Below are 10753 nucleotides of genomic sequence, written 5' to 3'. Positions count from 1 at the left end.
AACCCGGGTCTCCTCGCTTGCGAGGCGAGGGCTCTAACCACCGAGCTACAGGACTCCACGTAATAAATGCAATAAAAGGTTCCAGGAGGGAGAGAGTTAAAAGCTGCTCTGTAACCGGATACCCTTTTCAGCTGCTTTTGGCCCCACTGCCATCCGAGCTGCCCTCCCACAGTTCTGAGTGGGTAGCCTGGGGCTGGGGTGCGGCTGGGCGTGCGCGTGTGTGTGTGGGTGTGGGGGGGGGATGAGGTCGGAGTCTAAAAACCTCCTGTCTGGGCTGGTCGCACAGCACTTTGGGACGAGACTGCGAGCAGGAGAGGGGCGCTCAAAAGTACTCTGAACAGCCTGAAAACTTTTGTGCGTGTGCAGGTGGTCCCGCGTGTGCAAGCGTACGTCTGTGTGCGTACGTGTGTGTGTGTGTGCGTGTGCGTGTGCGTGTGCTTCTCTCCAGCTTCAGCTCAGTTAAGCTAATAAGCCGAGTTACACCGAGTTGTGTTGAGTTGGGAGCTGAGTGAGTGAGTGAGTGAGTGAGCGAGTGAGCGAGTGCTGTGCCAGGCTGTGTGCCCAGGGTTTCTCATCATGTTTAAGTGTGGCATTGCCTACCCCCGTTGTCGCTGGATTCTGCCCCTGCTGTTGCTCCTGGCCCTGATCTTCGATATCATCGCCCTGGGAGCCTCGTCGGGCTGGGTCGACTCTAAGTACCACTATGCCTCACTGTGGAAGCAATGCCGGGGGAGAGACCCCAACTGGGAATGCACCTCGCTTATGGACTTTGGTAAGTGACCGGGCGGGGGACACGAGGGGGAATCCTGTAGCTCAGTGGTTAGAGCAAGCGATAGGACCCGGGTTCGATTCCCGGGCTGGGCGAAACCTTAGGCAAAATTTCCTTACTCCACACACTCCTTGACCAGCAGTGAGTAGGAACCCGGTTGTTATTTGACTGGCGGATCACTTTCCGAGGGTTAATAATCCCTTTTAAAAAATAATAATTTGGTCACTCAATCCACCGCCGTTTGTGGGACACCGCTGTGCGCAATTGGCTGAGTTTCGCCCACAGGCAATTCACTTTTGCAGTATGTTCTGTGAAGCGCTTTCAGACGTGACCAGATGCTGTATCAAACACAAGGATTATTTGTTAAAACAACAACTTGGGAGTGTTGAGACAACGTACGTTACACTGGAGAGGGAAAGAGAGACACTCTAACAGCGAGAGAGTCAGAGAGACTAACATTGAGAAAGACAGAGAAAGGGGGAAAGAGAGAGAGAGAGAGAATGACGGTGAGAAAGACAGAAAAACAGTGAGTGTGCGAGAGAGAGGGGGGAGGAGAGAGAGAAACTTATAGTGAGAGAGACAGAGCGGGGTTGGTGGGGCGGGGGGAGAGAGGCTAACAATATGTGTGTGTGAGAGAGAGAGAGCGAGAGAGAAAACCCGAGACAGATAGAGGGAGAGAGAGAAAGAGACAGAGAGAAATCTACCTATAGAGAGAAACAAATGTGAATATCCTCTCTGTATCTATAGAGAGATACAGCAAATAGCCAGAGAGGCACATCGGGTATACACAGCGTAAGTAGACAGAGTGGGGGGATGGGGGGGGGAGAGACTTAGTGAGAGACAGAGGACATTTTTTGTTGGGCAGCCGGGTGTCTGACACATGCGGAAACCCAACACCAGGCTAAACAGCATCCAAACCAAACTGAGAATTCCATGCATCCCAACTACACCTGGAAATCCCAGAGATATTTATTGGAATTGAATGGTCTCTCTCTCTCTCTCTCTTTCTCTCTCCCTGGAGGGACACATCCTGTTTTACCTAATTCAGGAAAGTATTAGGCGCAGGTTGGCAGGAGCCAAGGCTTGGGGACCCCAGAGTGTGCGTTGGGGTGTCTCCTGGAGTCTAACCAGCTAAACCGCACAGCTTACCATTGCTATCACAGCGCCTTGGGACGTCCTCCTGACGTGAAACGCGCTTTATAAATGGAATCTTGTTGTTGTTGTTGTTGTATCACTGCCTGGCCAAGCTTTCTGGCTGCCTGTCCAGCTAGGATCACCCTACCTATTAGGACTATGGCTTCCAGGGTTAACAGGAGCTGAGTGGGCGGATTCCCTGCCCCCAGTGACTGGTCTGCCCTCCCAGGTCCTGCCGATGAGCCAGGCTGGGCAGTGCCCTGGAATACTGTGGACCTGCCTGGCTCAGGAACCAGGAGACCGTCACCGAGGGGTGGCTTGATTCCGACATTCCATTGCCAAATATGTCACCTTGGAGCCAGTTCAGCTTCAAGGAGACCCCACTTACCTCTCTCCCCTCCCCTCCCCCAAAAGGACAGTCACTAGTTGGTCATTTGACATCCAACAAGCGTGGGTTTGAGACATCACTAGGTGGATTGTAGGTTCCAAGTTACTCTCTGTGAGCTTCCCGATGGGCAATACAGCTTAGGGTGAGGGCATTGCCATCATCTTCCTGCCCACAGCTCGGGCACACTTCCCTTCCCATTGAGCGATAGGGATTGACTATAATCAACCACTAAACTGGACTTGAGGTCAGGCTGCTCTATGAGGTGGTGTAAACCGTGTCATATCAGTTTGTTTAACCTGAAGTGTCCTGCCAGTCCGGGCCAGGCCTGGGTTAACACTACATCCTGAGCTGGGCGGGTCCTCATGACTCCAGGGCTCTGCTTACCATATCCTTCCTACCCTCCATCCCACAAATACACAAATATACAGTCAATTCACTTTACAGTGTGTTCTGTGAAGCGCTTTGGGACGTCCTCTCGACGTGAAAAGCGCTATATCAAATGCAAGGATTATTATTATTATTATTATCCAGTGCCTGACCAGGACCATTTTGCTCCACCTTCATCACCTCATCCGCCTGCGACAGTACCTCACCCCCAGTGCAGCCAAACCCCTTGTTCAAGCCTTCGCCACCTCCAGCCTTGACTATTCCAATGCGCTCCTCGCCAGTCTGTCTCCCCAGCTCCACTATCTACAGACGACAACTGGTTCAGAACTCCACACCACCCGTATTCTCACCCGCACTAAACTCCATCCCCCTATCACCCCAGTACTCGCCTCTGGCTTCCCTCTCACAGAATGGATTCATTTCAAGATTCTCTCACTCATCTACAAGTCCCTGCCTGCCCTGTACCTCCCTACCTCTCCAGCCTGCTTACTCCCAAACTATCTGCTATCTCAGCTCGGCTGACTCCGGGCTCCTACTTGCCTCTTTTGCCCTCAGCTCCGCCATTGGCAGACGTGCTTTCAGCCACTTTGCCCCGAAACTCTCTCCCACATCCCCTGTGCCCTTCCCCTTACATCCCCATCTTCAGATCCTACCTGAAGATCTTCCTCTTCCTCTTGCCTATGGTTATCTCCCCTCCCCCCATCTCGACCACTGTTAAGCTCTCCAAGACACTACCCTGAGTGAAGGTCGCTATATAAAGGCAGCTTAATGCCCAGCTAGATTGGCTCATCGGCAGGACCTGGAAGGGCAGACCAGTCACTGGGGGCAGGAAGTCATCCCACCCAGCTCTAGTTAGCCCTGCAAAGCGAAGCCCTAATGGGTAGGGCGGTCCTAGCTGGACAAGCAGTGGGAAAGCTTGCCAGGCAGTGATATCAATGGCAAACTGTGGTTTTAGGTGGTTGGACATCTGCAGTTACCCCAACACACACTCTGGAGTCCCCAAGCCTCGGCTCTCGCCAACCTGCACCTAAATTGGGTAATTTACCCAGAATTGAATGTGTCCCCCCCCCCAGGGAGAGAGAGCGCATTCCACTCCAGCAATCTATCTCTGGGATTTCCAGGTGTAAGGTGGGAGCTTGGTTTGGAGACTCTTAAGCCTGGCGATGGGCTTCCATATGTGTCAGACACCTGGCTGACCAAAAAAAAGAGACCCACATATGTTGGGGAAGCTTGGACACCAGGCTGACCAAAAGAAAAAACTGTCACAGGTGCCATCCTTTGGATGAGATGTCAACCGAATGACCAATGACCTGTCTGTGCCTGGTCAAGAGAACGTTAAAGATGCCATGACGCTATTCAAAAACAGAAGGGAGTTCCTCTCTCTCTCTCTCTCTCCCTGCGTCCTGGCCAACAGTCCCCCCGATAAACTTGTTCACTCACTTCATGACTGTTTGTGGGACGTTACTGTGGGCAAATTGGCTGCCGGGTTCGCCCGCAGAACATGCTCTTTCTTGCTGTCTTTCTCTTTTCCTCGCTTTGTGTCTCACTCTTTCTCACTCTCTCTCTCTCTCTCGTTACCAGACTCCACAGTGACACAGTTCACTTGTTTGCTGGAGACGGTAGTTAAGGTGTTGAGTGATATCAGTGAGTGAGTCAGGCCTGAGCTGACTGGCTCTCCCTCCCTGGGTGTGTATCGCTGTGCAGAGGAAAGCTCTGTGTCATCATCTCGAGCTGTTTTCCAGCCTTCATTTCAATTGAGAAGAAACATTTGCATATTTTAGTGTTGGCTCAGTCGGTAGCGCTCTCTCTCTCTCTCTCTCTCTCTCGCAGTTCAAGCCCCACTTCATTGCTGACCCTCCAATGCTGTGGGTTCAAGCCCCACTTCATTGCTGACCCTCCAATGCAAGACCTTTAGGTGAGACATGAAACCAAGATCATGTCTGTACCTGTTCAGGTGGACGTTAAGGATCCCATGACACTCGTAAAGAGAAGGGAGTTTCTCTCTCTCTCTCCCTCTCTCCCGGTGTCCTGGCCAACAAATCCCCAAATAAAATTGGTGACGGACTCCATGGCTGTTTGTGGGACGTTGCTGTGTTCAATTGGCTGCGTTTCACCCGCAAAATAGTCATCCACTTTACAGTAAACCTGAAGAGCTTTGAGATGATTTGGTGATGCGAAAGTTTCTGTATGTTCGGATTGTTGTTATATTATGATCATTAGATGTCTCCCTGCTCACTCACGCTCCAGAGGCCTGAAATTCCACCTGGTCTCAGCCTGTAGGACCGCTTATGCCCCCCGCATGTAACACAACGCCACACATGGTTCTTGTGAAGTGTAGTGACTGTGTGTTTGTAGGTGAACGTGCCAACCAGAGATCAAGGTTAGGTTAGGGTGGGGGTGGGTGGGGTGTGGAGGTGGGATGGGGTGTGGAGGTGGGGTGGGTGGGATGGGTGTGCGGGGTGTGGAGGTGGGGTGGGGTGTGCGGGGTGTGGAGGTGGGGTGGGTGGGGTGTGCGGGGTGTGGAGGTGGGGTGGGGTGGGCGGGGTGTGGAGGTCGGGTGGGTGGGGTGTGGAGGTGGGGTGGGTGGATGGGGTGTGCGGGGTGTGGAGGTGGGGTGGGCGGGGTGTGGAGGTGGGGTGTGCGGGGTGTGGAGGTGGGGTGGGTGGGGTGGGGGGTGTGGAGGTGGGGTGGGTGGGGTGGGGTGGGGGGTAGGAGTGCAGATTCCAAAGTAAAACCACAGCTTACGAGTTTTCTACAACTCAGCCTGAGTGTAAATGTAGAGATGAGGTGGTGTCTCAAGCTGAGAGCGGGTGGAATTTGAGGCCTCCGATAATGCCAGTTGCAGGCTAGTCAGTACACAGGCCCGTCTGCCTGTCTGTGTCTGCTGGTGCCTGGCACTGAACCCCCCGCCCCCCCTCCTGCCTGTCTGTGTCTGCTGGTGCCTGGCACTGAACCCCCCGCCCCCTCCTGCCTGTCTGTTCTGCTGGTGCCTGGCACTGAACCCCCCGCCCCCCTCCTGCCTGTCTGTGTCTGCTGGTGCCTGGCACTGAACCCCCCGCCCCCCTCCTGCCTGTCTGTGTCTGCTGGTGCCTGGCACTGAACCCCCCGCCCCCCCTCCTGCCTGTCTGTGTCTGCTGGTGCCTGGCACTAAACCCCCCGCCCCCCTCCTGCCTGTCTGTGTCTGCAGAGGCAGCGACCAGACAGGAGGTATGTGGGGAATGAACAGCCAGACAGCTGATGTCAGAAGTCAGGGAGTGTGTGTGGAGGAGGATTGTGCGTGTGAGGGTTTGTATGTGTGTGGGGGGTGGGGGCAGTGTGTGGTGTGTGCATGGCGCGCGGGGGGTGGGGCGCGGGGCGGGGGGGGGGGGAGTTAGTGTGTGTATAAACGGGGGTGTGAGGTTTATCTGTAGATTTTGTTTAGCTATAGAGTGACCGCCCGCACTCCCAATCATTGCTGGACAGAGTTACACTGACCGTACGGCACAGAGACAGCCCGAGTTTACCCTCCATCCCTCTATGCCTCTCTCCCTCGGGGTCCACACTGTGTGGAGTCCTGTAGCTCAGAGGTTGGAGCCCTCACCTTTCAAGCGAGAGGACCCGGGTTTGATTCCCGGGCGGGTCAGGGCGAACCCTTAGTCCAGTTACCTTACTCCACCCGCCCGCCTCTGTTTACCAGCAGTAAGTCGGAGCCCAGTTGTTAGTCGATTGGCGGATCACTTTCCGAGGCTAATAATCCCTTCAAAAATTATAATAATAATCATTTGGTCACTCAATCCACGACCGTTTGTCGGACACTGTTGTGCGCAATTGGGTGCCAGGTTTCATCCAGAAAATATACTGTCACTACACTTTACAGTATATTCTGTGATAAGGCACTGTATAAAATGGAAGCATTATTATTATTATTATTATTATTATTAGTGGGGTGTAAGAGAGTGAAATAGGAAGAGGTTCTTGTGTCCTGGACACCTCTCTGTTTTCTCACACAAACCCCCTCCCCCCCACCCCCCCCCCCCCCCATTACCATTTTCTGAGTATGGTTTCTCTCTCCCACTATCGCCACAATCTTGGATTTCAAAACCGAGAGGAATTTAATCTCTCGATCGGCATTTCTAACTCTATATTTGTGAACGAAGGGAATCGGGAGCAGGCAGAGGCCATTCAGCCCGCCAGGCCTGTTGCACCAGTTTATTAGACTGTGGCAGGAATTTTAATCCCAATTCCCTGCCCCGTTTCCCTATATTACCACCACTCTCCTCCTGGGGGGGGGGGGTTATCGGGGTAACCGAGAGAGAGCGCATTCCACTCCAACTATCTATCCCTGGGATTTCCAGGTGTAGGTGGGAAGTAGGGAATTCTCAACGTGGTTTGGATACTCTTAAGCCTGGGGATGGGTTTCCACATAACCATGCGTAACAGACACCCAGCTGACCCCCTGCCACCCCAAAAAAAAATTCACCACCTCATGCCCACCCTCCCCCCACACCTCCCTCTCCCTTGGGTGGGGTCTGGCCGGGTCTGTGTCACAGCTCCCTGGGCCACACGAGTCACAGATCCGAGTTTCACCCCACCCTACAGCCGGGGAGAGGCGGTCTCTGGGTGAACCTGTTCCGAACAGCTGACTGCAGACTAACAGACACGGTAACACCCCGCGTTCAGTGTAAAAACCCATCATCTCCTCCCTCCCACCAGATCCTTTTTTGGCTCCACGCCCCAAATGGGTGACACCCTACATGACGGGTGTAACAGGCCTCTCAAAAACCCGACTGTCCAGCACCCTGGGACATCCTTCTGACGTAAAGGGTGCTGTACAAGTGTAATTTGTTGTGGCTGTTCTGTACAGGCAAGTTGTTGTTGTTGAGTGTGCTGTCTCTTAGACACACACAGCCCGTACAGGTGAGGAACTCTCAATGGTTGGGAGAGAGAGCTGGTTCTACACCTGTCACATACCTGTCTGACCGGAAAAGGCCTATGATTGGGAGGGATTTTAGATGTGAAGTGTCTCGCCTCTGAGTCAGGTTCAAGCCCCACGTCGGGATGAGACGTTAAACCGAGATCCTGTCTCTGCCTACTCAGGCGGATGTTAAAGATCTCCTGCCACACTGCTCAAGGAGAAGAGAGTTCCTCTCTCTCTCTCTCTCTCTCTCTCTCGGTGTCATGGCCAACAATCTCCCAAGTAAAATGAGTTGTGACGAGGCTCTATATCAACTGCAAGGATTATAATTATTATTATTGTATATTGTGATGACAATATGTGCCTCGCTCTCTCCTGTGTGTCTAGGCTGGGCAAAGGCCACAGCTGCTCTGCTGATCATTGGCTGTATCCTGGTGGCTGTCTGTCTCCTACTGTCCTTCCTGGCCCTGTGTAAGAGGGCAGTGGATTTCCTCAGGATCATCGGCTTCATTCTCCTCATCGCCAGTGAGTCTCAGACTTTTATTCCTTCTTAAACAACAATTTACATAAACCCAGTGGCTTCCAGGGCGTCCCAGGGCGCTGGACAGTGAGGAGTTTGTACCTGAACAGAGGGTTGGGATCGGGGGGGGTGCGGGTGGAAGGAGGAAGGGGGTGAGGGTGGGAGGATGGCCGAAAAATCAGTAAAGAGGAGGAACCCTTTGGAACTCCATCCCACAGGGTCTCCGCCTCACCCCTCACTTTCCTCCTTCAAGGCCTGTGTGTGTTGGTGTGTGATGTGTGTCTCAAGACCTTTCCCTTTGACTGTGCCTTCAGCTCCCCTCTCGACTCTCTACCCCCTCCTCTCTCCCTCCCTCCCTTCCCTCCCCTCACCCTGACCATTTCCCCCCTTGCTCGGGTCCCGACCCAACTGTCCAGCGCCTTGGGACGTCCTCCCGACGTGAAAGTCGCTCTATAAATGAAATGTTGTTGTTGCTGTTGTTGTGTACGTCGTCGTGTGTGTTGGTGCGCGATGTGTGTTGTGATGTGTTGTTTGTGTGTTGTGATGGTGTATGTTGTTGTCGTGGCTGACGTTCCCCTGCTCTCCGCCCACAGTCATCTTCCAGTTCATCGCCCTCATCATTTTTCCGGTCAAGTTCACTGAGACTCAGATCCAGGACGGAGACTACGAGTACAGCTGGAGCTATGGCTTTGGGTGGGGAGCCACCATCCTGATGATGGGCTGTTGTCTCTTCTTCTGCTGTTTGCCCAAGTACGAGGATGAGCTGTACGGAGACGCCAAGCAGACCTACATCATCGGCTAGGACCCCACAGACACCCAGACACCGCCCGCACGCAACTCCATGCCCTGCCACACGCAAAACACGTACACACCTTCGAGCACTCGCACAGGCACACGCACGTACACCGACACTTACACTTAACGCGCACGCGCAACACGCACATTCTCAGTTGGACGCGCCCACACACAACATACATAACAGCAACCAATTAACAGCAAATTACATTTGTATAGCGCATTTCACGTGGGATGGACACACATACATGTGCACACATACATGCCACATACATGCACGGGCACACCCATACACACATGTCCTTATACCCCACGCAATCTCATATGCATTTATTTTTCTATCCACACACGGGGCGGAGGTGGGGGAAGGCGCTTTCCATTACACATGAATTTCCGTGTGTGGGTGGGATTTGTATGTGGAACTCTCAGTCTGGTTTGGATAAACTTAATCACGGTGACGGTTTTCCACGCGTGTCAGGCACCTGGCTGGTCACGGTGACGGTTTTGCACGCGTGTCAGACACCCGGCTGATCACGGTGACGGTTTTCCACGCGTGTCAGACACCCGGCTGATCACAGTGACGGTTTTGCACGCATGTCACACACCCGGTTGATCACGGTGATGGGTTTCCACGCGTGTCACACACCCGGCCGATCACGGTGACGGTTTTCCACGCGTGTCACACACCCGGCTGATCACGGTGACGGTTTTCCACGCGTGTCACACACCCGGCTGATCACGGTGACGGTTTTCCACGCATGTCAGACACCCGGACGACCAAACAAAAGAACTTCATGAGAGAATTTGTTTTATTTTATATACATTTATATCAAAGGCAAATACAATAAACCCAGCGACACAGAACCTAAAACGCTGCACAGCTCAGAACTGTGAGACTCTCTCGGACTCTAACAATGTGGAAACACAGGAACAGGACATTTGCGGCGTTTCGATGGTTTAGTAGATGCCTGAAAAACATTTCCAGGCCCTCTTCCCCCCCCCCCCCCCATCACCCGCCCCCCGCCTTCTCACTCCCTTCTCCTGTAACATTGAGACAACCGGCTTCATTCACTGGGACCCCCCCACAACCTCACTGAGGACTGGGAACAAGAGAGAGAGAGAACGAGAGAAAGAGGATGGGAGAAAGAGAAGAGAGGGGGAATGAGAGAGGGGGAAAGATGAGAGAGAGAGAGAGAGAGAGAGAGAGAGAGAACAAGAAAGCAAGTGAGAATGTGATGAGAGAAAAGTGAGAGAGGAAACGAGAGAGCTCTGTGACCTTGTCAACATGAGGGGTGCGATGTAAATGCAAGTTGTTGTTGAGAGAGAGAGAGAGAGATATAGAGAGAGAGAATGAGAAAACAAGCGAGAGAGAGAGAGAGAGTGAGGGAGGACGGGAGAGTGAATGGGAAGGCCGCCACCTTCCAACTAGGGATTCGGGGATTAAAAAAGTAAAACTAAAATAAAAACACACAAAGTCGACGTTGGAGATCACAGGCGGAGTCGCCTGTCCGGCGGGAATTCCGGAGATTGGGGGAGAAAGGGGGTCGGGGGGAGCGGAGTATCTGCAAGCATAAATTGTTGCCTTATTGTGACCCCCTCCCTCCGACCTCAGAGCCCCCCCACTCCCCCCGGGCCAGAGGTCAGCTCGGAGCTGGGGAACCCTGACTGGATCAGGTCGGTTCCCCCCCACCCTCCCAGGGCTCAGCTCAGCTCGAATTCTCGCCCCAGATGGGATGATTGGGACTCGGCCTGGGAGCCTTGGGGCGGGGTGGGCTGTGCGGGGGGGGTGGGGGGGGAAGGGGGAGATGGTCCTCGGTACCGAACGGCGTGAGATCACACGATACCAAGCATTGTGATTTTCACCCC

General features: G+C 53.5%; 1 protein-coding gene across 1 annotated transcript; it reads left to right on the top strand.

Annotated features, from left to right (window-relative positions):
- Positions 1-201: 201 nt before the first annotated feature.
- Positions 202-9251, top strand: perp (p53 apoptosis effector related to pmp22). Its single transcript, XM_042333312.1, has 3 exons — positions 202-772; positions 7960-8097; positions 8686-9251. Exons 1-3 carry the CDS (start codon positions 577-579, stop codon positions 8892-8894), a joined length of 543 nt encoding a protein of 180 aa, XP_042189246.1. The 5' UTR covers positions 202-576; the 3' UTR covers positions 8895-9251.
- Positions 9252-10753: the final 1502 nt, after the last annotated feature.

This window comes from Callorhinchus milii, unplaced genomic scaffold (assembly GCF_018977255.1).
Source record: "Callorhinchus milii isolate IMCB2004 unplaced genomic scaffold, IMCB_Cmil_1.0 Scaffold3, whole genome shotgun sequence".
NCBI lineage: Eukaryota > Metazoa > Chordata > Chondrichthyes > Chimaeriformes > Callorhinchidae > Callorhinchus > Callorhinchus milii.
The sequence above is the reverse complement of the archived record's forward strand: the minus strand, read 5'-3'. Positions and strand labels throughout refer to the sequence as shown.

Bases quoted from the DNA above. Each gene is read 5' to 3' on its own strand.
- perp (XM_042333312.1), top strand. From the start codon at position 577: ATGTTTAAGTGTGGCATTGCCTACCCCCGTTGTCGCTGGATTCTGCCC. The intron at 773-7,959 runs GTAAGTGACCGG...CTGTGTGTCTAG, and splicing joins CACCTCGCTTATGGACTTTG to GCTGGGCAAAGGCCACAGCT. The intron at 8,098-8,685 runs GTGAGTCTCAGA...CTCCGCCCACAG, and splicing joins CTTCATTCTCCTCATCGCCA to TCATCTTCCAGTTCATCGCC.